The sequence below is a fragment of the Pseudopodoces humilis genome, chromosome 3 (genome assembly GCF_049639895.1).
Source record: "Pseudopodoces humilis isolate 2021_Gansu_Grassland_sample_001 chromosome 3, ASM4963989v1, whole genome shotgun sequence".
NCBI classification, from domain to species: Eukaryota; Metazoa; Chordata; class Aves; order Passeriformes; family Paridae; genus Pseudopodoces; species Pseudopodoces humilis.
This window is the reverse complement of record NC_142202.1, coordinates 113,308,547-113,335,442: the sequence shown is the minus strand read 5'-3', so window position 1 is coordinate 113,335,442 and position 26,896 is coordinate 113,308,547. Positions and strand designations below refer to the sequence as shown.

At 57.0% G+C, this 26,896-nt stretch overlaps 1 protein-coding gene across 2 annotated transcripts in view; it reads left to right on the top strand.

The window, feature by feature from the left end:
- The window catches only part of ASXL2 (ASXL transcriptional regulator 2), a 62,642-nt gene that overhangs the window by 7,024 nt on the left and 28,722 nt on the right, over window positions 1–26,896 (top strand). Inside the window, exons 2-4 of one of the 2 annotated variants that reach the window (XM_088052920.1) lie at window positions 10,543–10,625; window positions 23,966–24,074; window positions 25,112–25,256. In XM_088052920.1, the coding sequence (XP_087909046.1) occupies window positions 10,543–10,625; window positions 23,966–24,074; window positions 25,112–25,256 (337 nt within the window). Of the gene's footprint in view, window positions 1–10,542; window positions 10,626–16,415; window positions 16,437–23,965; window positions 24,075–25,111; window positions 25,257–26,896 lie in introns of those variants that run through there. The other variant, XM_088052921.1, reaches the window with a different exon arrangement.

The following is a 26,896-nucleotide window of genomic DNA, read 5'->3' as shown; positions in this document are numbered from 1 at the left end:
GCCCCAGCTGCTCTGGGAATTCCATCCCAGCCTCTCCCCACCTCCACAGGGAGCAATTTCTGCCCTTCTTTAAAGCCATGAAAGTGCTATAGGTGTGGATTTTACCACAGAGCTCAGCCACACTTCTGCTTGGTCTGTCTTTTCATTTAATTTTACCAGGAGGGGTCTGGAGGCCTGGGGTCCTCCCCAGGCAGCTCAAACCTGCATCTGTACAAGGCTGCCTGAGCATTTCAGGGCAAGGCTTTTGCAAGTGGAATGCTGGAGACCCAAAGGCAGTGTTTTTTCCTGGTATAAAATCCCAGGATTGGTTTTTTTTGGGAGGGACCTTGGAGATCTCCGTGTCCCACCCCCAGCACAGCACCTTCAGGAGGTGCACATGGACGTGGTCACTGCAGTAACAACACTTGGGTGTCTGAGAGAGATGGATCAGCTTCTGTTAAAGCTGCTTGGATGTGCTCTGGGTGGTTTTTTGTTTTGAAAAGAGGAAATTGAAATTGTGCAGAACCCCCCCGTGCAGCACAGGCTGAGATGTTGTGCACTAAGTGTGGTTTGTGTGAGTGCAGACACAATAACCGAGGTGTGAGTTACTGCCCAGGCTGAGCAGGGCTGGCTGAACACCAAACTGGGGCTTTGGGGTTCAATCCTGAGCTGCAGCTGCTCCCAGCACGTGTCAAACACTCCAGGACCCAATGCTCGAGATTCAGATTCGCTTTTTCTGTCATTGCTGGAGTTTCTGCTTCTGTGGGTCTGCTTGGAGGAGTAAGAACAGGGGGCCAGGAGCAGCTGGGACACTCAGTCCTGTTGCTGGTGTGTCTCTGAAACACCTCTGCTGCCTCTGGAGGTGGGATGCTCCCAAACACACAGCCCAGGGAGCAGCCTCAGTGGGACACAGGGAGGGACAGCCCTGCTGAACAGCTCAGATGGAATGGGAGCCTTGGATAATTGTGCCCTTTGCTTGCATTCTGTGGGTGCTCCAAAACTCTGCTTTGCAGGGGAGCAGAGCAGTGCAGCTGCTGTGGAGCTGAGGAGAGATGAAAATTGGGAGGAGTAAGGGGATCCCAGAATGATTTGTGCTGGGAGGGACCTTAGGGCTCATCCTGCCTTGGGCAGGGACACCTTCCCCAGACCAGGCTGGTCCGAGCCTCTGCTCCCAGGGAACAGGGACAGGACAAGGGGAAATGGCCTCAGGCTGGGCCAGGGCAGGCTCAGCTTGGACAGCAGCAGGAATTTCTGCCTGGAAAGGGAGCTCAGGCCTTGGCAGGGGCTGCCCAGGGAGCTGCTGGAGTCTCATCCCTGGAGGTGTGCAGGGAATTCCTGGATGTGGCACTCAGAGCTCTGGGCTGGGGACAAGGTGGGGATCAGGCACAGCTGGACTCATCTCAGAGATCTTTTCCAGCCTCAGTGATCCTGGGATTATCCAGGCATGTGGGTTACACTTACACGAGTTTAGTTTTAATTACAGTAATTTGATTTTTAACTGAAGTCGATCAAACAATTGGGTGGCACCAGGGCTGGGGCTCCTGACCAGCTCTGGGGTGTCCCTGTGCTCTTGGGACAGGAGGATTTAAATGTCCAGGTGGATTTAACTGGAAGCACCAGGGAGCAACCCCAGGGCAGCAGCTGGAGCTGCTCCTGACCCTTTGGGATGTCCCATGGACACCCTGATGGTTCCTGGCTCTGCAGCAGTTCAGTGTAAGAGCATCCAAAGCAATCCTGCTTTAAAGGCACTTTTGTTCCTTCTGAGCCAGGCTGGCGTGGCTGCTGCTCACAGGAGTCCCTGGATGCAGCTTTGGGGCAGGATCTGAACTTGTGAACTTTGGGGCACATGAAAACTTTATTTTCAGAAGCACAGCTGGGAACTGTGTGTTCTCCTGGAGCTGTTCTCAGGGCCCTCATGGATATTGGGCAGAACATCCATGTTTTTGATACTCTGATAACTGGGTATCCATGTCAGGGATATTCTGATCACGGTGCTGCCCCTGAGTGCACAAGTTCCTTGTGTTTCACTGCATCCTGAATTCAAAATGGATTTCCTAAGATCGCTTGGTAAAAATCATCCTATTCCTTCTTCTGACCAGTCCTGCAGTTTGTGTTCTTTCTTTCCTCCTTTTTCTTGTGAGGAAGTTGGAATTTGCTCTCCAACTTCTTGCAAGAAGCAACAATAAATATTATCCCTCCCAGCTTTTCCTGAGCTCAGTCCATGATGTCCCAGTGGAGCATCCCCTGGGATAACAGAACCCGGTTCTATTTTCCCCCTGTGCTTGCTGGCACGGGATGCACAAACCTGGTTTGTGTTCAGGCTTGTGGTCAGTTCTGGGGGCTACTGGAGAGGGTCCCATGGAAGCCCCTGTGCTCAGGTGAGACCCCAGCCCTGGGGATCCCAACAGCACAAGGACCTGGAGCTGCTGGAGAGAGCCCAGAGGAGGCCCCGGAGCTGCTCCAGGGCTGGAGCCCCTCTGCCATGGAGCCAGGCTGGGAGAGCTGGGGGTGCTCACCTGGAGAAGGATCCAGGGAGAGCTCAGAGCCCCTTGCAGGGCCCAAAGGGGCTCCAGGAGAGCTGGGGAGGGACTGGGGACAAGGGCTGGAGGGCCAGGAGCCAGGGAATGGCTGCCAGTGCCAGAGGGCAGGGCTGGATGGGATTTGGGGCAGGAATTGTTCCCTGGCAGGGTGGGCAGGCCCTGGCACAGGGTGCCCAGAGCAGCTGGGGCTGCCCCTGGATCCCTGGCAGTGCCCAAGGCCAGGCTGGAGCAGCCTGGGACAGTGGGAGGTGTCCCTGCCATGGAACTGGGTGAGCTGTAACGTTGCTTTTGACCATAAAGCTGATCCCATTCCGGGCCCTGCCGTGGGACACCTTCCACTATCCCAGGCTGCTCCAAGGAACTGCTGTTAGGACAGTGTGGAGTAAAGGGTTCACTGAGGATTAAAGTCTCCCCGAGCTCAGTAATCTCAGTTTTAAAGCATTAACTCACCCCATCACTGGCAAAGGCTGCTTCCCTCTCGTGTAGGATCTTTCAAAGGCAGGGACAGGAGTTCAGAGTCTCTCTGCTCCCCTCCTTCAGCTCTTTCTGTCTGAACCTGCCCATCCCAGTTCTTGAACTGCCTTGTTCAGAAGGCAGCTGAGAGAGTTGTCCCAGCTCAGCAGTGTTGTGGCAGTGCTGAGTTTATCCTTCAAGCAGGGATATTTTCATTTCAGGAGAGGCAGCTGAGGTACCCTGTGTGAGTGTGTGACCTTGGGGACACTCGGGGATCCCCAGCCCACTGGGGAGGCACAGCAGTGCCCTGGCTCTAACAGGCCTGAAGTGCGGCAAGTGTTTGCTTTTCCTTATTTCCTTGTGCTGGGAGGGTTGGAGGGGCTTCCCTTCCCTTCCTCCACTTGCTGTCAGACAGAAACTCTGCAAGGAAGGTTTCTTCAGTTCAAGGTTTGGGTTGTAGATGAGCACTTCATTGCCAAGCTGGTTTTATTGCCAGTCTCCACACACGGAGCACTTCCCTTAGCTGGGCAGCCAGGGTGCTTCAAGTGCCATTTATTGTGACAGTTCAGGTTGCTGAGGCTTCCTGTCCATCCCAGAGCTGTTTCCTCCAGGCCTGGGGACAGCTGAGGCCTCAAAAGGAAGGGCTGAGTGCCAAGGAGTCCCCTCTGCTCCAGAGGAGAGGGAATGTGGCAGAGCAGTGCCCTCCAGAAGAGCTGCCAGGTCGGCTCCTGTGTCCTCCACGGGCACCTGAGCCTGGGAATGCAGAGGCTCCAGGTTTGGGGTCGCCTTTATCTTCAGGGAAGGACTGCAGGAGGCACTCAGTGCTCGGGGACAAGGTGGGGATTGCTCACAGGTTGGGCTCGATGGTTCCAGAGGGCTTTTCCAGCCTCAGGGATCCCGGGATTGTGCCAGCCTTGCCCCTGCTCTCCGTCTCCAGCGCCCACGAGGGTGTGAAGCTCTTGGCAAACTCCATCATGAAGCTTTTCTTTCCTTAATTAAAATAGGAGGTGATGCTATTTTTAGCTGGGATTAGGTCCCTGATCCCACTTCCCACTCTGCTGGCACACGTGGTGCTGCAGCCTGGGGAAGGAGCCGTGCCAGGGCTGTGGGATCCCCCTCCAGCCCATCCCGGACACTCCGTGCCTGGGGGGACATTCAGGCGTTTGGGACAAGCTCCTGGCAGGGAGTTGAGGGAAGCAGTGTGTCTCCATGTAGCAGCAGCACTGCTGCCTTTGCCATTCCCAGGCTTTCCTGCAGAAATCCTGGAAGCTGCTCCAGGGCCCTGCTGTGCTGCCTGCCTGGGCTGGCTCCCTGCCCGGCCAGGAGGGCTGGGCACGGTTTTGGGGACTTCCTTGTGGGACTCTGACCTCTTCCCTGTCTGCTTTCCAGCTGCTCTCCCAGGAATTTGCCAGTTGGGAAACGGTGATGGGTTCCAGCCCTGTGCCAGCTCCTCTGGCTAAAGGCAGGTGCTGCTGCAGGGCTTGAACTCAAACATGAATTTAATTCCAAAAATACCTGTTGGGAGCTGAAGGTTTGACAGCTCAGTGTGCAGAAAAATGCTTCAGCTTGGTCTGCTTTGTGTGTGGATCCTGAATTCTTGTGCTGTGTGTGGGAGCCTGAAAGGACAGCCAGGAGTGGTGCAGCAAGTCTGTCTTAGAAATCAATAATTATAATTCATAATTATCTCTTGCTGATAATTGGGACCTTCCAGTGTCACTTTGGGATCCCATGTACAGCCTCTCAAACCTTCAGGGATAACACAGAGGGGTTTTTTGGAAAAGGCCACCCTGTTAGTCCCCACCAACAGCCACGTGCCCCTCTCCCACCTCACCCCCAGGTTATTCCTGAAGGATGTTGTACCCACCTCAGAGCTGCTACTGCAGTTTATCTGCTGGTCCAAATTTAGGGATGTGAGCTCCCAGGCCAGAAGCTTTGAGTTATTTTGCAGAGGGTTACTCCTGGTTTTCCCCACCAAACTCCATCCTGGAGAGCAAACCTCGCCTGGCCCTCGGGGTTGGTATAATGCTGCTGGGCTTCATTCAGACCGAGGAGCTGGACATTGCTGTGGGTCTCTTCCAGCTCAGGATATCCTGTGATTCTGTGGAGCTGTTTATTCTCCATTTGGAGCTGGGCTTGTCGAGGAACTGGGTGGGAGGTTTGGAAATTGGTGGGAGCTCAGGGCAGGTTCAGAATGGTCATGGTGTCTTTTGGTTGGACAAGTTTTTCACTGATCCAGAAATTTTCTGGATTTGAAGAAGCACTTCAGTGTCCTTCTGGAGAGATACTTGAAATGAAACATCACAAACAGAGGCAGTTTTGAGTGCAGGGCTGGATGGGATTTTGGGCAGGAATTGTTCCCTGGCAGGGTGGGCAGGGGCTGGGATGGAATTCCCAGAGCAGCTGGGGCAGTGCCCAAGGCCAGGCTGGACACTGGGACAGTGGGAGGTGTCCCTGCCATGGCAGGGGTGCCACTGGAGGGGCTCTGGGGTCCCTCCCAGCCCAGTCTGGGATCGCAGTGTTGGTTCCTGCCCTTGCTGAGTGCTGGATCCAGCCCCAGCCCCGTGTCCCTGTCCTGCCCCACCTTCCCAGGCTGGATCTCAGCAGGAACAGGAGTGCCTGGAGCCCTGTGTGTCCTGCCTGGAGCCCTGTGTGTCCTGCCTGGAGCCCTGTGTGTCCTGCCCAGGCCCTTGCTGCTGTCCCAGTTGGGCAGGGTCCAGGTCCCCAAGGAGGGAGGTGGCTCTGGGATCTCCCCTGCCCTGCTCCACCCTCTTAGGAGCAGTGTGACAGCTCAGGGTGAATTGTGGCCTTTAGTGGCACCTGCCTGCTGATGACATGGGATTGTCCATTCCTCCCTGACCCCGTTCCTGCCTGAAACCTCGGGCAGCATTTGGCTAATTGGATGAGTGGAGCAGATCCTGCAATCTGGGTCAAGTCCTTCATCCCCCTGGGGCTCCTGCAGTGTTTTCTCTGCTGCTCCAGGGTGACTGAGCAGGAATTTCACATCCACTCAGGGCTTTTTATAGCTGACCCACTTCTCTGCCAGGTTTGCATTGCAGGGGATGATTCCCTGCTGGCAGGAGATGTGCAGCTTTTGCTGGTGTCTGTGGCTGCAGCTGGAATTGTCCCCCTGGGAGGGAATGGCTGGGAGCTGAGGTGTAACCAGATGTGCAGGTTTTGCTGCCTGTCTCTCCAGAGCATGTGCTGATCCAGCTGGAAACTCCTCAGCTGCTGTGGATTTGTGGATTTAGGAAATTTTAAGTTCTGTTTTCAGGAAGGAACCCGAGTGTAAGTGCTGACTGTGTTTATAACATTAGGGTCCAGTTTTAAATCTGACTTTGCATAAGGGAATAACCAACAGGAGGAATTCCAAAGTGCATTTTTGCCAGAGCTTGCTGAAAGCATTCACTGTCTGAGGTGCTCCTTCATATCCAGTCTTGGAGGCTCTCTGGATTAAACCTTGATGGGCTGATTGCTGGTAAAAACAACCCCAGACAACCCCAGATATTTCAATCACACCTTGGAATTCTGAGCACTGGCATGATCCACTGTCACATTTCCCTGGGCAGAGCTTGGGTCACTCAGAGCTTTCCTGAAAGCAGCAGCTGGTCCTGCAGGCAGGGGAGAGCCAAGGGCTGCCCAGTCAGGGGGGTGTGCTGGGCAAGGGCAGGGCAGGGTGGAAATCCCACACTGAGGGTTTCAGCCACTGTTCCATGACTGAGTCCTTGCCCTGGTGTCATCAGTGGGGTGTCCTGTGTGTCCCCAGTGGTGTCCTGTGTGTCCCCAGTGGTGTCCTGTGTGTCCCCAGTGGTGTCCTGTGTGTCCCAGTGGTGTCCTGGCTGTCCCTGTGGTGTCCCAGCCCCGTTCCCTTCCCCAGCCCCGTTCCTGCTTGTCCCCCTCACTGTCTCCAGCAGGCAGCTCAGACTCGTGGTACAGGTATTTTCCTTCAGGGTTGAGAGGACACTCAGTGTGGGTCAATCCTTGTCCCACAGGGAGCTGCTGGAAGTGCAGCTTTTTCCTTAGGGGGGCTCTTGAGTCCTTACATTCTGTTCCAGAGTTTGGAAATGCCGGTGGGCAGCACGGCCCGAGCACGAGGGTTCCTCTGGGCTGTCATACAAGCCTGGGACACACCTGGGAGCAGAACTTGGAGTTCAGCAGAACCATAATTAAAAGAGCTTGGAAGAATCATTGAGTTTGGGAGAGCTCTCCAAGCCCACGGAGCCCAACTGAACATGAAGTGAGGAAATGGATTTTCTCCTGACCATGTTTGGAGCCACAAGACAGGGTCAGCAGGGGTTGGATTGAGATGGATTTTTTGGGGTCCTTTCCAGCCCAAACCGTGCTGTGATTCCTGCACCAGGACAGTCTCCAGGAGCACAGGGATGAGTGCTGTCAGCCAGGAGATTTGTAGGGAGAGCTCCACTGGCACAGGTGCCCAGAGCAGCTGGGGCTGCCCCTGGATCCCTGGAAATGTCCCAGGCCAGGCTGGACATTGAGGCTTGGAGCAGCCTGGGACAGTGGGAGGTGTCCCTGCCATGGCAGGGGTGGAATGGGATGAGTTTGAGAGTCCCATCCCACCCAACCCATTCTGGGATTGATGTTTTTTGTTGACAGTGAGCTTGGCTCAGTTGGTCAGAGCTCTGTTGCCTCTCAGACTGTCCTGTGACACAGTAGGATTTTTTTTATTTACACACAGTGACTAAAAATGACTCAAGTGAAAGATCTGATACGGGATTAAAAGGGCAGAGGAGAGGGGAGAAGATACTTAAGGTGTATCTATTCTTTAAAGGCTTATCTGTTTTGTTAAGAGTCTCTTTAATCCTCGTTCCTGGTTCTTCTGGATCAGTTTGTCTGGCAGCAGGAGCTGCTGCTGCAGCTGGAGGTGTGAACTGTTGTGTTTATCTCAGGAGAGGCAACACGAAACATTTCCTGAAGAGCAGGAGGTGAGGCTGGTACAGGGGAGTGCAGCTGATCTCGGGGCTGGGCCCTGCTCTGCTCCTCTCCTGCCTGGGCCCAGGGCTGGTGTTTGATCCTGGCTTAGCAAAGCCCCGGTGAGGCAGGACACACATGGGGCAGCAGCTGGGTTAGCACGGATCATTTTAGGGTGGGAAAGAGCTCCAGGATCAGGGAGTGCAGCCTGATGCTGGGCTCTGTGCCTCGTTCTCCGTGTGCTTGGGGGATTCTGGGACTTTTGGAAAAGCCCTGTGTCCAGCATGGGGGAGACAGGAGAGCCCTGGAGGGGCTGGAGCGTGTCCAGGGCAGGGAACGGAGCTGGGAAGGGGCTGGAGCCCCAGGAGAGGCTGAGGGAGCTGGGAAAGGGGCTCAGCCTGGAGAAAAGGAGGCTCCGGGGGGACCTTGTGGCTCTGCACAAGTCCCTGCCAGGAGGGGACAGCCAGGAGGGCTCGGGCTCTGCTCCCAGGGAACAGGGACAGGACAAGGGGAAATGGCCTCAGGCTGGGCCAGGGCAGGCTCAGGCTGGATACTGGGAATCATTCCTGCATGGAAAGGGCTCTCCAGCCCTGGCACAGCTGCCCAGGGCAGGGGTTGATTCCCCATTCCTGGAAGGATTTAGAAGCCCTGTGGATGTGACACTTGGGGACATCAGCGGTGGCTTTGGCAGTGCTGGGGGATGGGTTGGGCTTGGCGATCTCCAAGGGCTTTTCCAATCTAAATAATTCTATGGTTCTAGGAATCTCCTGGAGAGCAGAGACACCTGGCAGAGCTGGTTGATCTTCCCAGAGCAGCCCAGCAGGACTGGCAGGAGCCAGGCAGGGGTGGCAGGAGGCCAGAGCCATCCAGCCCATCCTGCTGGGCTCAGGCACAGGACAGAGCCCTGTGCCAGGAGCACTGGGAAGGGTTACCTGGGAGAGGTGCTGGGTGTCCTGGGACAGGCAGGGACAGAACTGGAGCAGCTTTTCTCCCCTCTGCCTTGGCTGCCTTGGTGTCCTGTGGAGCGTGGCCTTCCCTGGCACTCTGGGGGTGACAAGTTCATGGATTCAGCCTGAGCCACTTGGGGCTCATCAGGAGCACCTCCAGGGAGGGAAAGGCAGGGACAGCACAGTGCCCACGAGGAAGATGCACAGTTAGAGTTTGGTGTGGTAGAAGTGGCCTGAGCTCCCTGTGGATCTCACTTCTCTCCTGATTTTGCCTCCTGCAGTGAAAAGGTTGAAAGCACAGATGGAATGGAGATGTCCTTAATTTCTGCCCTTCCCTGGGCTCCCAGCTTTGGGATCCAGCTCCAGGCTGGTGGTACAGGGTGAGCTGTCCCCTGGGCAGGGCTGTGTGAATGAACACGAGTTAGGGGGTGATGGAAACCCAAACCTGGCTGAGATCACTCTGCAAACACCTCAGTCCTGGATCCTTCTGCTGTGGGGTCTGAAGTGGCAGTCGAGCTGGAATGTGAGGTGGGATTTGCCCCTGCAGCTGCAGCAGTGCAAACAAATCCCACTCACATCTGGATCCCTGGCAATGCCCCAGGCCAGCATGGACAGGGCTTGGAGCCACCTGGGACAGTGGGAGGTGTCCCTGCCATGGCAGGGGTGGCACTGGATGGGCTTTAAGGCCCATTCCCACCCAAACCATTCCATGACTCTGTGAAAGTCAGGCTTTAACATGACTTAACAAGAGATTTTCCAGGATGGGGCCATCAGTTGGAGCTTCCAGGGCTGCAGATGGGGCTGAAGGTAGGGGTTTGTTCTGGGAGCAGGGAGATGCTCAGCAGAGCCCTTTCCAGGGGAGCTGGGTTGGGATAAGCCGGTGTTCCCTGGGGAATGAGGGGCAGGGCCCAGCAGGTTGTGCACAGCTGCTCAAGAGAGGAATGGAGAGCGCTCCTGTCCTTGTGCACAGTCACTGTGGGCTTTGTGCTGAGCCTAAGCCAGGCCTGGCCTTTGATGCGCTGGGCTCGGGTCAAAAGCTGATGATTAAGACGGAAAGGAGGCATTTCCTGCCCATCCCCCTGGCCAGCACACACTGGCCTGAAATATCCCAGTGACGTGGGGTGAGTGGCATCTGCATCTCCCTGGGCCCTGCTGCAGCTGCACTCCTGCCTGCCTGTGCCTGGAAGGGAGCACGGCCAGCCCAGGCAGCCAGGGAAGGGCTGGCAATGTGGCACTTCCACAAAAGATCCCTTTTCATGGGCCAGAGTCAGGAACTTTCTGTGTGCAGAGAGTTTCAGACAGCCCCAGCAGTGTCAAACGCCATTTCCTTCAGCTTTAACACTTCCACCACGCTCCCCTGTAGCTGTGTCAGCCTAAAGATTTGGGGTTTTGGACAGTTCCTGCAGCATTCCCAGAGGGGTTCCTGGCTGGGGGAGCATTTCATTCTCCAGGGAGTGCTGTCTGAGGCAACACACTGGAAATAAAATTGGGAATTGCACTGAGAGAAGTCCTTTAGCCAATCTCTGGAACCTCTCTGCTCCTTCAGGGGGTGGTGGGGAGGTGGGGAGGGTCTGCAGTCCTCCCTGGGTTGTGTCCTTGGAGAAGTCCCAGGTATTAAATGGAGCTTTTGGTGCAGCTGTAATGTAAATTCACAGTGCAAAGGAGTAACTCCCTCTCCATCTGCTCTTGCTCACCAGGTCCTGGAGAAATACCCCAACACGCCCATGAGCCATAAAGAGATCCTTCAAGTTATCCAGAAAGAAGGACTTAAGGAAATCAGGTGAGTTGAGTGGACCAGGAAAACCCACAGATGGTCTGGTTCAGTGTAGTTTGCTGTTTTCCCCAGCTCCTGAGGAGTTCTGGGACTGAAATGTTGCAGGTTTGGGGTGTGGGTCCTGTGTAGCACCAGTTCCCCAGTGAGCTGGGTAAGCTCATCCCTGATTCCCACGTGTGCAGGATTTGGCTGCAGCTCTCTTGTAGGATAACCCAGCCCTGGTCAGGGGCTCCAGGGACTGAGGAAAAGGGAGAAATTTTTAATTTATTCTTTAAAAAATATAAGTGAAAGGTGAGTTTGACCTAAGCAAAACTCAGAGTTACCCAGGGAGTAGCAGAGCAGCCTCAGTTAAAGGTTCTTATGTAGAAAGCTTGATCCCTGGTGCTGTTCTCCTTTGTGCTGCCTGCAGGGGTTGTGATTATTCCTTAGGGACATTCCTGGGGCCAGCCCCATGGTATCCATCAGTCTGGGCATGGAGCAACTCCAGGGCAGCTCCTGAGCTGCTCAGCTGAATTCCAGAGTCCTGGCTCTCCAGGATGAGAGATCTCTGCCAGGGATGAGAGATGGGAGTCAGCTCCCAGGGATGAGTGAGGAACAAGGATCCATGCAAAGTACAAAGTATTTCTTCTGCTTTCTAAGAGCAAAGAAAAAGGGAGAGGGGCATAGGGAGGATGAGCTGGGCCTGCTTATCTATTTTGGAATTAAGCAGCCATCCTCAATTTGTCCTAATTGTGCTTTCCACTCCCCTCTGCCAGCTGGATCCAGCAATCCATTTGCTTTGCAGGAAATAGCCAAGGGCCAAGTGCAGGAATTGTGCTGGCCCAGCAGCATCTCCCACTCGAGCTGAGGATGGCACATTGCTCTGGGAAATGAGGGATTTACCCTTCACAGGGACTCTGAATGACCTCACCCAGCTCCAGTGACCAAAGGGAGGTTCAGCTCCTTCCCTGAGGGTGGGACAGCTTTGCCAGCCCGGGACAGCTGCAGCTCTGTGCTAAACATTGTTAAACTAAATACTGTTTGTCCAAATTCACAAACTGCAGCTCAGAGTCAGCCTGGAGGGGCACTGGTCAGGGCTGGAGCTCTCTGGTCAAGCTGGAGCTCACTGGTCAGGGCTGGAGCTCACTGGTCAGGGCTGGAGGGGCACTGGTCAGGGCTGGAGGGACACTGGTCAGGGCTGGAGGGGCACTGGTCAGGGCTGGAGGGGCACTGGTCAGGGCTGGAGCTCACTGGTCAGGGCTGGAGCTCACTGGTCAGGGCTGGAGGGGCACTGGTCAGGGCTGGAGCTCACTGGTCAGGGCTGGAGGGGCACTGGTCAGGGCTGGAGCTCACTGGTCAGGGCTGGAGGGGCACTGGTCAGGGCTGGAGCTCACTGGTCAGGGCTGGAGGGACACTGGTCAGGGCTGGAGCTCACTGGTCAGGGCTGGAGGGACACTGGTCAGGGCTGGAGCTCTCTGGTCAAGCTGGAGCTCACTGGTCAGGGCTGGAGCTCACTGGTCAGGGCTGGAGCTCACTGGTCAGGGCTGGAGCTCACTGGTCAGGGCTGGAGCTCACTGGTCAGGGCTGGAGCTCACTGGTCAGGGCTGGTGGCAGAACACAGGGGCAGCAAACACCCAGCACTGACACTGATGAACCTTCTTAGCAAAATTCAGTGGGTTTTGGGCAGAGCCTCAGGCAGGAGCCCAGGGGGGACCCAGAAGATCCAGTCTGTGCCTGGTCAGGGCAGATTTTGAACCAAACAGCCAAAAAAATCAGAGCAGAAATGCAGCTGTGCCTTTCATCCTTCTCAACCTCCTCCTTTTAGAGCTGATCTGGGGCTGAGCCTGAGCTCTGGGAGTTGTTTTCTTCTCTAAAGGAGCTGCCTTGAGCACCAGGATCTCCAGTCCCAGAGGTGTTTGTGGGAGCAGCCAGGTGGGAAACTCAAATTTGGGCTCTTCCCCTTGGCCACACTGGATGCTGGGCAGGGATCTTTGCTTTTAAACATTACTTTGATGTAGCAAAGCTTTATTTTGGTGTAATAAAGCTTTCTTTGGGTTCAAAGCCGAGGAACTGTCATGTTTGAAGCAATTAAATTGCAGTCAGTGCCAGGATTTGTGCTGGGTTGGGTTTCTGGTCAGTCACAGCCTATGACAAGATGGGTTTAACACAAACCAGCTTTTCTGAAAGGAAGAGTCCTGCCAGGGAGGGAATAAAAGCTGCCAGGTGAGGTTTATTTGGGAGCAAAGGATTCCCACAGAGCACCTCATCCTTAAACCCAGCCAGCTTTGACTTTGGGGTGTGTTTGTTGTGGGTTTAACTCCCCATTCTGCAGCCTCAGGTGCTTGGAGGTGATGAGTTAACATCACCTTTCACATCAGGCTTTTGGAAATCCTGGATGCAGGGAGCTGAGAGCAGGTTTGGAAGTGACAAGTGGCTTTCCCAGAGCCTGGGGTGGTTTTCCTGTTTGCCAGGAAACAAATCTCCCTGCAGTGATCCCTGGGATGAGCCTGGGCAGGAGCTCCAGGGCGTGGGGGGAGAGCTCAGAGGACTTGGAGGCACCAGGTCGGGTGGGGAGGGTTTGGAATTGCAGTGGAATGTGGAATAAAATCAGGGAATGGGGGATTTCTGCCACGTGCAGGACAGTTTGGGGATTTTTTGGACAAGAGCAGGGCTCTCACAAGATTGTTCTGTAGCAGTGCAGAAGCCAGGGGGATCCTGGCTGACCTCACATGGATTCAGCATTTTACCCCATTCCTCAGGGGATTTTAGCAGTGATCTTTGTAAAGGTGAGCCCAGGACTTGGAGGAGTTGAGGCTGGATTCCTCAAGACATCCCAAAGCTAAAACTCCCCTTTTTTGTGGGATCTGTCCCCCCACCTTTTCCCAGTTTTCCTGCTGGGACAGGCTGCTCCCTGGGGAGCCTGCAGGCCGCTGCTTGCAGCCTGAAATCCATGGAAAAACGCCCATGGGTGGCTCCAGGACCTGCCCCACATCCCGGATTTTGGCTTTATCTGCGCTGGCATCGAGGCTTGGGGAAGCCTGGGCGTGTTGTGGCACTGCCAGGGACAGCACATTCCCAGCTGGGAATGCTCCCTGCTCTGGAGCTGATGGGATAGCTGGGCACTGAGCCAGCAGCAGGAAATCACTTCTGCCTGAGGAGGAGCCACTTTCTAAATCAAAAATTGGAGCTTTTGTTGGATTTCCTTGGTCTCCCTGGGGGGTGTTGGATCAGTGTAAGAGTATCTAATGGAAATGAGCTTTTTGGAAGGTGTCTCTGCTGGCTTTTCCTCTCAGTAGCCAATACCACTCCATTTTTTCCTTGGATTTTTTGTAGAGCACCATCCTGGGAGCTTTGGCCAAACACAGGAGCTGGTTCTGCCCAAATAATGGTTAAACAAGGAGATAACCTGCACTGACTGCATGTCTGAAATGAGAGCAGACAGCTTGCTCTGCCTGCTTCACTTCAAATACCCCTGGAATTTCTGCCATAAACCCAAACTGACTCTTGAACCACTTTTTGAGGGGAAAAAAGGCACAGAAGCCAAATTTCCCTTTTCACTGGTGGTGTTTGGAACAGAGAGGGAATCAGAGAATCCCAGACTGGCTTGGGTGGGAAGGGGACTCAAATCCCATCCCATTCCATGGCAGGGACACCTCCCACTGTCCCAGTGTCCAGCCTGGCCTTGGGCACTGCCAGGGATCCAGGGGCAGCCCCAGCTGCTCTGGGCACCCTGTGCCAGGGCCTGCCCACCCTGCCAGGGAACAATTCCTGCCCCAAATCCCATCCAGCCCTGCCCTCTGGCACTGGCAGCCATTCCCTGGCTCCTGGGACTGCCTGAGATCTTGTCCCAGGGGTTGGATGTTGCTCATGTTGAGTGTCTGGGGTAGGACAGGGACGTCCAGACACTTCTCCCTGAGGGATCAGCAGCCTGGGTTACCTCAGGTCCCCCTGAGTGATGGCTTTGGAATGTGGGTCTGGTAAAATGTCCATGAAAACACTGCCAGCCTCTTGGGCTTGTCCTGTGCAGGATTTCCTACTCCCAGCTGGGATTCTGTGGCTCTTCCACAGCATTTTGCCAGTGGCAAAGGGGAATTTGTTGGAAGCATTTTCCTTGTGGGATGGTTCAGTGTTTGCCTCCGAGTTCCTGGGAGGGCCCCAGGGGTCACAGTGGGGTTTGGCTTCCTCTGGAGCACCTGGAGCTGCTGGAGAGAGCCCAGAGGAGGCCCCAGAGCTGCTCCAGGGCTGGAGCCCCTCTGCCATGGAGCCAGGCTGGGAGAGCTGGGGGTGCTCACCTGGAGAAGGATCCAGGGAGAGCTCAGAGCCCCTTGCAGGGCCCAAAGGGGCTCCAGGAGAGCTGGAGAGGGACTGGGGACAAGGGCTGGTTTTCTGAACCACTCGGTGGCTGTGCAGAACATGAGAACATGTGCAGAGATGAGTTGGTAGAATCCATAAATAATAAATGTAGGGCAAAACACTGGTTTGCAGTTTAATAGTTCAACAGGAGCATTGCTACAGAAAGGTTGGGCTGCTGCCGCTGGCAGGGAGGATTAAATACAATTATTGTGTGTAGGAGGAGCTCATGGGGTGACTCTGTGCATATCCCTCTTACAGAGGCATGAAACCCATAAGTGACAGAATATTCCCCTTCTCTCATCCCAGCCCAGCCTGTTTGTAGCAGTTTTGGCTGTTTCCCCGAGATGAAATTGCAGAGAAGTTCCCCTGCTGTGCAGAGGGATGTTCACTGCTGAGGGGAGAAGTGTGGGCTGGATCCCTCTGGTGGTGAGGAACCTCAGAGCTCGGCTGGGAACACCAGAGCTGAGGCCTGAAAAGTGTCCTGAGCTTGGGGTTCCTCTGCAGTACCTTGGGGCTCTGTGTGGGAACACAGAGGGGATCCCAAAAGCACTGACATTTGAACTCCAGGCCCCACAGGAATCTTTGATCAGGAGCTGCTGGTTCACTCCCTGAGGATGAGAAAGGCCCCAGTTCTGGGATCCTGGGGCTGCTTCCTGAAAGCCACAGATGGAAAGGCTGGAAAGGGTTTTTGTTCCCAGCCAGGACTCACCATATCCCAGTCTGATGTTCCTGCAGCTCAGTGGTGATAAACCTTTACTTAGAGCTGTTCATTAGAGCAGCTTCAGGGGGTTCTGAGAGCTTTGTGGTGTCCTCCAGACTGATCCCCATGCCCAGGTTTCTCAGGGGCCCTTGGACTCAGTGCTCCACCTGAACTCCATCTCTGGCTGTGCCCCCATTCCTGCTCTGGGACACCCAGCAGGAGCCCCAGGAGCCCAAAGTGTGGCTCCTGAACTCCATCTCTGGCTGTGCCCCCATTCCTGCTCTGGGACACCCAGCAGGAGCCCCCAGACCCCGGTGTGCAGGCAGAGCTCCCCTCGGGGTGCTGCTGGGGCAGGCTCGGTGCAGAGTGGGGGATGCTGTGGGTGCCCTGGGGCTGTGGGGAGCGCTCCACACCGAGCTGCACTCTTGGGAGAGCCCAGGCATGGCCCTGGGGTCAGGCAGCTCCGTGAAACCCCCGGGAGTTTGGGGTGCAGGGCTGCTGTGTGCCCTGGGAGCGGTGCTGAGGGGGAGAAGGAGCCAGCAAATCCCCATTCCTCGGTGTTCCCTCCTGGGGAGCATCCCCAGCGCCCACCTGGCTCCCGCTGCGGGGGGGAAGGTGGCTGGGAAGGTTCTGGAAGCAGCTGGATCCTGCAGGAATGCCCCGATCCTGGGGTGTGGTGGTGGAAGGGGGGGGTTGGTGTGGATTGCTGACTCCTTTGTTGTTTTGCTGAAGTTGTTAAAGGGGTGTTTCTCTCCTTTTTTTGGGCTGCACTCCACCTGCAGAAGGTAAGACCAGACCCAGCGCTGCTCGTTGCCAGCTCCTCTCCTAACGCCCCCTGCCATTCCCTAATCCCTGCTCCTGCCCCTCTCCCGGGAGTAACCCCGGAGTAACCCCGGAGTAACCCCGGAGTAACGCCGCGCTCCCTGTGCCTCCAGCTGGGAACCCCGGGGCTTGGGAGCTGCTTCCCGCCCGTGTCCCCGTCCCTGCTGCCTGTTTGGGGCTGGGTTTGCATGTGGGGTTTGTGCTGCATGGTGGGAAAACCAACCCGGAGCTGCTTCCCCGTCCCCGCCGCGGCAGCCAGGAGCTCCTGGGACAGGCCCTGGCTCACGGGAGAGGGGGATGCTCCAAAGGAAACAGTGGGAAATTGGTGCCTGTGGCAGCTTGAGCCGGGCAGTGGGGTGGGAAATGGGGAATGCTTGGTCTGGAGCTTCCCTTGGCACTGCTGGGCCTTCCCTGGGGCCCGGGGTGAGAGCTGGGGACAGAGCTGGGCGTTCCCAGGGGCTTTTCCCTGCCCAGCAGCTCCCTGTGCCTGCAGGATTCCAGGAGCTGCTGAGCAGGGAAAGCTGGAGCTGGACAATAAAGCCACCCTGGGAGAGAGAAATCCCTCTGGGATGAGCTGGGAGAGGGCTGGGGAGTCCAAATGCATCCCAGGGGCAGCCAGGAGGGAAGGGCTTGGTCCCACTTCCATTTGGGAATTGCAAAAGTCACCTCGGTCCCTGAGGCCTTGGGGCAGGGGAGGAGGGATTGCAGGGGGGAAAGGGATGATCCAGAGGGGAAGGGATGATCCAGTGGGGAAGGGATGATCCAGGGGGATTGCAGTGGGGAAGGGATGATCCAGGGGGATTGCAGTGGGGAAGGGATGATCCAGGGGGATTGCAGTGGGGAAGGGATGATCCAGGGGGATTGCAGTGGGGAAAGGATGATCCAGAGGGGAAGGGATGACCCAGGAGGGGAAGGAATGATCCAGGGGGGAAGGGATGATCCAGTGGGGAAGGGATGATCCAGTGGGGAAGGGATGATCCAGAGGGGAAGGGATGATCCAGAGGGGAAGGGATGCTCCATAGAGGAAGGGATGATCCAGGGGGGAAGGGATGATCCAGGGGGGAAGGGATGATCCAGGGGGGAAGGGATGATCCAGAGGGGAAGGGATGACCCAGGAGGGGAAGGGATGATCCAGGGGGATTGCAGTGGGGAAGGGATGATCCAGAGGGGAAGGGATGACCCAGGAGGGGAAGGAATGATCCAGGGGGGAAGGGATGATCCAGGGGGGAAGGGATGATCCAGGGGGGAAGGGATGATCCAGGGGGGAAGGGATGCTCCATAGAGGAAGGGATGATCCAGGGGGGTAAGGATGATCCAGCAGGATTGCAGTGGGGAAGGGATCCTGCACCTCCTTCCTCCCCTTCCCCAGCAGCTCTCGGAGCAGGCTCCTCACCAAAACCTTCATTTTCCACCCAAACCCATTTTCCCTGCTCAGTCAGAAGAAGCTTTGAATTTAACGTGGAGTTTAAAATGTCCTGTGGAAATGGCTGAAATTTGGTCTGTGTGGGTCAGACTGAGCTATTGGGTATTTCAGGGACATCCTCAGCTGGGAACAGCAATTCCTTGTGCCTTGGCTTGGCCTCAGAGCTGCCTCTTCCCTGCAAACACCTCCAAACCCAGGTTTAGCCCTTCCAGCAGCTGCAATAAATAAGGAATGTGCCTGTCCTGCCAGCACAGGGACTGTCACCTGCTGGAGATCCCCTTGGGAGCAGTTTGCAACTCACTAGGGAAAGTGTGGATGTGGAAAATGGTCATTTTCAGAATGGAATACATATCTACAAGTTATCAAAACCCCTTGTAAAAAAAAAATACAAATTATGTGGAATTCATGGGTTTGTAAATTCCAGAAATCTCTTTTTTAGCTGGATTGGAGGGAAATCTTTGCTAATCCACCACTTTCTATGGCAGGCAGCAGCAGCTTGATCCAAGCCCTGTCCAGCCTGGCCTTGGGCACTGCCAGGGATCCAGGGGCAGCCCCAGCTGCTCTGGGCACCCTGTGCCAGGGCCTGCCCACCCTGCCAGGGAACAATTCCTGCCCCAAATCCCATCCAGCCCTGCCCTCTGGCACTGGCAGCCATTCCCTGGCTCCTGGCCTTCCAGCCCTTGTCCCCAGTCCCTCTCCAGCTCTCCTGGAGCCCCTTTGGGCCATGCAAGGGGCTCTGAGCTCTCCCTGGATCCTTCTCCCCTCCAGGCTGACCCATTTTTTGGTTCCAGCTCACACCACTGGGTTGAGTCCAGCCTAACCCCTCTGGCCTCTGCCAGCTCCGAGCTCTGGCTTTGTCCCTCCTGATTTTCCTCCAGTGCCCTGGGAATGAGGATCACACCTCAGTGGTGGGGAACTGAAGTGGCCTGGAGCTCCCAAAGCCAATGGATTGGGAGTTTCCCTGGGAGCAGGAGCTTGGCTGGGGCTGGGCTCCTGCAGAAGGAAAAGCCAGGAAGCCTCAGCGTGTGCTGGGAATGCCGTGGAATGCTGAGCCTGGAGAAGGCTGGCCAGTCACTGCTGGCTCTGCTGAGCTCTGCCAGCTGGGAATTCAGGCTTCCAGCCTGTCCCAGTCCCAACCTTCCCAGGATGGGAGCAGGGGAGAAGAGCAGGATTGTCTGGATTTTCCAGAGATCCCTTTCATTGTCAGTGTTCCTGGCTCTGGGGAGTGATCATCCCCCTCCTTAGCCCAGAATCCAGCAGGGAATTCCCACTTGGAATAAAGCTGGGATAGCACAGGCTGGGAGTGCATAATGAAAATCCAGCTTCTGCTCACAGCAGAGCCCCAGCTCCTGCCTGCACACCCCCAGAAAGCCAAATCCTGAGCAATATTTGCATGGAAAAGCAGCTGTGGGTGCCGGATATCCCAGATCCAGAGCAGTGTCCTCGCTGTCACAGACTGCAGCAGGGATCCTTGGCCAAAAATGGCTTTTGGAAGCATTGGATGAGACACCAGTTATCTCGTGGAGGTGGGGGATGTTCCTGTCAGGTGTATTCTGTCAGGAATTCATCCAGGTTTTACCAGGGAAGTGCTCCTGTGGGCAGGGCAGTGCCTGGAGAGGCAGCTCCATCCTGCTGGGGTGGCTGAGCCCTTTGGGAAGGGCTCCTGTTCCTGGGCAGGACAAATCCCAATGTCCTGATGGTGCCTGGAGTCCCTTTCCAGTGGGATTTGGGATGGAACCAGGCCAGGCAGATCCAGGGAAATCTCTTCCTGCAGTCGGTTCCTGGCGTTCTGAGGCACGGAATGGTGAAATGCTGGAGTGCTTTGGCTGGGAAGGGACCTCAAAGCCCATCTCATCCCTGACACCTCCCGTTATCCCAGACTGCTCCCAGCCCCATCCTGATCCCATTCCTGGGGCTGTTCCTGCCTCTGGCTGAGCTCCTGCACCTCGTGCCAGGGCCCAGGGCTGATCCGTGCCCAGATCCCAGGCTGGAGAACATCCCAGGGCAGAAGCTCTGGCAGTAACTGAGGGCCCTGGGGGAGCAGAGCAGCTCCTGACCCTGCCCTGCTCCTGCTGAGCTCCAGGAGCTCCTGCCCTGCTCCTGCTGAGCTCCAGGAGCTCTCCTGACCCTGCCCTGCTCCTGCTGAGCTCCAGGAGCTCTCCTGACCCTGCCCTGCTGAGCTCCAGGAGCTCTCCTGACCCTGCCCTGCTCCTGCTGAGCTCCAGGAGCTCTCCTGACCCTGCCCTGCTCCTGCTGAGCGCCAGGAGCTCTCCTGACCCTGCCCTGCTCCTGCTCAGCTCCAGGAGCTCCTGCCCTGCTCCTGCTGAGCTCCAGGGGCTCTCCTGACCCTGCCCTGCTCCTGCTGAGCTCCAGGAGCTCCTGCCCTGCTCCTGCTGAGCTCCAGGGGCTCTCCTGACCCTGCCCTGCTCCTGCTGAGCTCCAGGAGCTCTCCTGACCCTGCCCTGCTCCTGCTGAGCTCCAGGAGCTCTCCAGCATCTCCTGCCCTGCTCCTGCTCAGCTCCAGGAGCTCTCCAGCATCTCCTGCCCTGTTCCTGCTCAGCTCCAGGAGCTCTCCAGCATCTCCTGTCCTGGTCCTGCTGAGCTCCAGCATCTCCTGCCCTGCTCCTGCTGAGCTCCAGGGGCTCTCCAGCATCTCCTGTCCTGGTCCTGCTGAGCTCCAGGAGCTCTCCTGACCCTGCCCTGCTCCTGCTGAGTTCCAGGGGCTCTCCAGGGATGGGTCCCGGTTTGGGAGCTGCCCCCAGGACTGGCACATTGGCAGTGCTGGAGTGAGGGATTTGGGAGGGGTGGGAGGCAGTGAGGGGGAGCAGGGGGTGCAGGTGGAGCTGGGGCAGGCAGAAGCTCATCCCTCGCACCCTCTGCTTCTCCAGGGGCTGCTCCTGAGGGGGAATGGTGGGAATTGCAGTGTGTTCCCAGGAGATGGAGGAGATGACCTTCACAGGTCAAATCAGGAAAAAGGGCAATAAAATAAACGGGATCTGGTTCCTGGGGCTGGGCTTGGGCAGCTGCTGCATTCCAGCCAGAACACAGGGAGTGGGAGAAGGGAACCAGGGAATTGGGGCTGGGGGATTCTGAGCTCAGGGCCAGCAGACACCCAGCAAGGGCTGCAGTCCTCCCATCCCAGGAGAACCTGTATCCAGGGATAAACCTCATCCCAGCCCCCCGTGGCACTGAGGGTGAGCAGAGAGCCAGGGCCGAGGAAAACACCCCGAGTTCCTTCCCAGGGTCAGGCAGGGCCAGCACGGCCCCAACGCCTTCATCAGCCCTGGGGCAGCAGCTGGCCTCGGTTCCCTCTCCTTCTGGGGCTGCTTTGGGAGGGGGCGATAAACATGGGGCTCCTGTGTCCAGTCTGGGGCTCCTGTGTCCAGTTTGGGGCTCCTATGTCTAGTCTGGGGCTCCTGTGTCCAGTCTGGGGCTCCTGTGTCCAGTCTGGGGCTCCTGTGTCCAGTTTGGGGCTCCTGTGTCCAGTCTGGGGCTCCTGTGTCCAGTCTGGGGCTCCTGTGTCCAGTTTGGAGGTTCCTGTGTCCAGTTTGGGGCTCCTGTGTCCAGTCTGGGGCTCCTGTGTCCAGTCTGGGGCTCCTGTGTCCAGTTTGGGGCTCCTGTGTCCAGTTTGGAGGTTCCTGTGTCCAGTTTGGGGTTCCTGTTTCCAGTCTGGGGTTCCTGTTTCCAGTTTGGGGTTCCAGTGTCCAGTTTGGAGGTTCCTGTGTCCAGTTTGGAGGTTCCTGTGTCCAGTTTGAGGCTCCTGTGTCTAGTCTGGGGTTCCAGTGTCCGTGGAGATCAGGTCAGCTCAGCTGGGAGCTGCTGGTGGCGCAGCTCTGGTGGCCCTGCAGCAGCTCAGGGGACTGGTCAGACTGGTCAGACTGGTCAGAGTGGTCAGAGTGGTCAGGTCAGACTGGTCAGAGTGGTCAGAGTGGTCAGGTCAGAGTGGTCAGAGTGGTCAGAGTGGTCAGGTCAGACTGGTCAGAGTGGTCAGAGTGGTCAGGTCAGACTGGTCAGACTGGTCAGAGTGGTCAGTGGAGCTGCCCCCTGCAGCAGGGCTGGCTGGAACAGGCTGTGGCTCCTCAGGGATCAGGGAGCTCTCACGGGGCAGGGCTGGGCTGGGACAGGGCGAGCTCTCCCCACACCAGACCCATTCCTGTGGGCTTGGGTGGGATTTGGTGACTGATTTTAAGCACAGACATTTTCTGCTGAGCTCTGCCAGGCTGGGGCAGTGCCAGGAAAACAAACAACCCAGGGAGAAGCTGTTAAATCAGTTGTGTAGGAGCAGTGGAGGTGGCAGAGGAGGAAAGGAAAGCTTTAGCAGAGATGGTCCTGCCTGGGCTTCATTCCTGGGGGAGCGTCCAGAGTGTGGCTCTGGGTCCTGTCAGGGCACTGCTGGGGATGTGGGCACAGCTCAGGGCCTGGGCAGGGCTCTCCTCCCCACCCTGGGGCTTCCCGGGAATGGGAGGGATTCCATGTGATCCCTGCTGTTCCCAGGCTGGGAGGGACTGTGGAGCATCAAATCATCAAATCCCACAGGGGTTTGGGTGGGAAGGGACCCCAGAGCCCCTCCAGTGCCACCCCTGCCATGGCAGGGACACCTCCCACTGTCCCAGTGTCCAGCCTGGCCTTGGGCACTGCCAGGGATCCAGGGGCAGCCCCAGCTGCTCTGGGCACCCTGTGCCAGGGCCTGCCCACCCTGCCAGGGAACAATTCCTGCCCCAAATCCCATCCAGCCCTGCCCTCTGGCACTGGCAGCCATTCCCTGGCTCCTGGCCCTCCAGCCCTTGTCCCCAGTCCCTCCCCAGCTCTCCTGGAGCCCCTTTGGGCCCTGGAGGGGCTCTGAGCTCCCCCAGAGCCTCCTTTTCTCCAGGCTGAGCCCCTTTCCCAGCTCCCTCAGCCTCTCCTGGGGCTCCAGCCCCTTCCCAGCTCCGTTCCCTGCCCTGGACACGCTCCAGCCCCTCCAGGGCTCTCCTGGCAGGAGGGGCCCAGAGCTGTCCCCAGCACTGGAGGTGCCCCAGCAGTGCCAGCACAGGGGATGGGCACTGCCCTGGCCCTGCTGCCACCCCAGAGCTGGCACAGCCCAGGGCCAGTGGCCTCTTGCCCACCTGGGCTTTGGGAGGGGAGGAATTCCTGCTCAGGGCTGTGCTGGTCCCGGTGTCACTCCCAGCAGGGTGGCAGAGGCTGTGTCCCTGCCTGGGGACAAATCTCACCTGCCTGGCCTCGCTCCTGTCTGCAGCAGAGTGGCTTAAAAACCAAACAAGAACCCCTCCAAGACTGGTGGAAAGATGGATCTGCCTCCACTCCTGGCTGGGACGGGAGAGCTGCCCCCTGCCCAGGGGGAACTGCACAATTGATTTCCATTTGTTGCCCCACAGGCCTCAGCCCAGTACAACACGGGTTCTTTTTTGGGAAAAAACCTCCACACAACCTTGAGTCCTTCTGGAGCCCATCCTCAGCTGACCCCAAACCTGCTCTGGGGCTCACCCAGAGCCTGCAAGCTCTGGGGGTGCTTTGATGTTTATCAGAGCAATCTTACCCAGCCAGGGAGTTCTTGTTTGCTTTTTCCCGGGATTCCAGGGGCTGCTTTCCCTGGTGCTCTCTGTGGCAGCTGCAGGTGGAGCTCCCCCCTGGCTCAGGAGGTGGCTCTGGAGCTCTGGCTGTGCTGGGGGGTGGCTGGGCTGGGCTCTCACAGCGTGTCTCTGCAGTGGGATGTCCCCTCGGGGTCAGGAGGTGACTCTGGAGCCCTGGCTGTGGTGTGGGGTGGCTGGGCTGAGCTCTCACAGTGTGTCTCTGCAGTGGGATGTCCCCTCGGGGTCAGGAGGTGACTCTGGAGCTCTGGCTGTGGTGTGGGGAGGCTGGGCAGGGCTCTCACAGCGTGTCTCTGCAGTGGGATGTCCCCTCGGGGTCAGGAGGTGACTCTGGAGCCCTGGCTGTGCTGGGGGGAGGCTGGGCAGGGCTCTCACAGCGTGTCTCTGCAGTGGGATGTCCCCTCGGGGTCAGGAGGTGACTCTGGAGCCCTGGCTGTGCTGGGGGGAGGCTGGGCAGGGCTCTCACAGCGTGTCTCTGCAGTGGGACGTCCCCCCTGGCCTGCCTGAATGCCATGCTGCACACCAACTCCCGTGGTGAGGAGGGCATCTTCTACAAGGTCCCGGGCCGCATGGGCGTCTACACCCTCAAGGTGAGTGCTGAAAAAAGCCTTGGATTGGGATCCCAGAGTCCCTGAGGGCAGAAAAGCCCAGTGGGATTGTCCAGTCCGAGCTGTGCCAGATCCCCTCCTTGTCCCCAGCCCTTCCTTGGGCATCTCCAGGGGTGGGGACTCCAAACCTCCCCTTCCAGGATCACCCTTTCCATGGGGAAATTGCTCCTGGTGTCCAGATTATCCAGGATAATCCCAAAAGGGGACAGTTCCTCGCTGGCACCATAAAGGATCCCTCCCTCCTCAGCTGAGAAGGTGCAGCTGCAGATGCTCCCCATTACCCACAGGACAGTTTGCTGATGCCAATTACTGTCCCAGAAGTGAAAGTCATTAAAATGTTAATGAAACTCCAGCTCTTAAAGGGTAATTTCACTGCTCTCAGCTTGTGTCTAGAGATGAAAAGTCACCTTGTCCTCAGTGTCAGCCACAGAGGGAATAATGGGGAATTGTCTGATTGGCATCATTACAATTAAACTGTGTTTTAATTACTGGAGGGGAGCTGGCTCACACCATTCCTGATTTGGTGTGGATTTGTCTCTGGAGCCCCTCCAGTGTCACCCCTGCCATGGCAGGGACACCTCCCACTGTCCCAGTGTGCAGCCTGGCCTTGGGCACTGCCAGGGATCCAGGGGCAGCCCCAGCTGCTCTGGGCACCCTGTGCCAGGGCCTGCCCACCCTGCCAGGGAACAATTCCTGCCCCAAATCCCATCCAGCCCTGCCCTCTGGCACTGGCAGCCATTCCCTGGCTCCTGGCCCTGCAGCCCTTGTGCTGGAGTTGGTGGTCAGGGATGGGGAACTCGGGGAAGGGCAGCTGAGGAGTCACAGGGAGGTGACAATGGGGACAGAGTTCAGGACGTGTCACCCACGCTCGGCGTTTCCAGGCACTCCCCGAGGGCTCTGGGGGAGCTGTGGGGCACTGACAGGGCCACAGTCGGTGCTGGGCGATCAAAGCCCGCCTGATTTTGGGGGGTTTTGTCTCTGGGGTGACGCTGGTGTGGCTCTGTGGTGTCCCCTGGCAGAAGGACGTCCCGGACGGGCTGAAGGAGCTGTCGGGCTCTGAGGAGAGCAGCGATGGCCACTCGGACTCGCAGAGCTCGGAGCACAGCAGCTCCAGCAGCGACGGCTGCGCCAAGGACGGCAGGAAGAGCAGGTGGAAAAGGAAAGGTGAGTTCACCTCTGGGGAGAGGAGCTTGAAGCTGCTCCCTGCGTGGGAAGGACTCGCTGGGGTTTGTCCTGCACACCTGAGAGTGACCCCAGCTGAGCTGGGCTGCTGCTGCTGCAGCTGGGGTGGCCCGAGGAGCGCAGGGAAGGGGACAGGTACCCCTGGCACTGCCCAGGAACTGCCAGGCTGCTCCTGCCAGGCTTTCCCTGCCATGTCCTGCATCCTGCAGGGGAGCTGCTGCCTCTGGAGGGTTTGAGCCCGAGCTGGCTCCTCTCCCTCGTGAGCCAGGCAATATTTGGATATTGAATCCTGGCAGTGTTCACCCTGCAGTCCACTCCTTTCCTGCTTCCTTCTCCCCTCACTCACGCACAGAATTCCTTGGCTGAGGCAGGACATTATTTCAAAAGTATTTCCAGTGCCCTGGGACTGCTGGGTGGGGCAGAGGGGTCCCAGAGCTGTCCCAGAGCTGCCAAACCCTGCCCAGGGGGGGTCACCTGGGCCAGCCCCACCCAGAGCTGCCCTGCAGCCACACCAAACTGTGTTATGTGGAGTTGTAAGCACTGAAAGCACCAGCAAAGTACAAAATGGGGAAAAAAAAACCCCTTAGAAATTAAACTTGACTCCAAATCCATCCTTTGACAGGAAAGCTTCAGACTGGATGAAATATTCTCATTTTTAACAAATTCTCTCGAAATATTTGGTCAATAAGGGGGATTCTGGCTGCTTCTCCTACATCTCCAATGTTCCAATATTAGCTAAAAGCTTGTGAGGGAATTTATGTATATTTTAGAGAGATCTTTGTGTAGAAATACATGTAGAGATTTGAGATATAAATTTTATATTGCACATTACCAAGGGGCTGGAAAGGAAGGAGGAACCCAGGTGAGAAAGAATGGAGATGGTCTCTCCATCTTCCCCTGAAACAGCTGCCAGAAGTGCCCAGAACAAGACAATGTGGAAGTAGAAATATAAAAAAGGGGGATTGCTCCTCTCTGAGCTCTGGTTCTGATGGTTTTTCCTGGACTGGCATTTAGGCTTTTGGCACAAAGTCCTGTTTTTTGGGGGTTAATGCTCTGAAGGTGGTGAGCACCCAGTGATGGATGAGTTAGATGTGGTGGGGAAGCAGAGGAGCAGCTGTGGTCACTGGGGTTCCTGATGTGTCCCTTCTGAGCGTGGTTCCTGTGTGAGCAGCTCTGCAGGCTGGATGCACATCCCACATCCACTCACTCCAAGGAATTCCCAGCTGGCCCTGGCCTTCTCCTCCAGATCCCTCTCAGAATTCCATGAAGAACAATGTGTGGAACAAAGCAGGGCTGGCTGCTCTGGGCCAGGGATTCCTGGAGCTGCAGCTCCCTCCCTCCCCTGGGACTTTGTCTCCTGTGTTTCCTCTCCTGAGCAGTTCCCTGAGCCCTTCCAGAGCCAGGGGACAGCATTCCATGTGGATTTACCTCCCAGGCACTGACCTCCCCCATCCCCCAGTGCAGGGTTGAGAGCAGCCCTGCAGAGGCTGGGAACGGTCATCAGTGTCCAGCTCCTGCCAGGAGAGCCCTGGAGGGGCTGGAGCGTGTCCAGGGCAGGGAACGGAGCTGGGAAGGGGCTGGAGCCCCAGGAGAGGCTGAGGGAGCTGGGAAAGGGGCTCAGC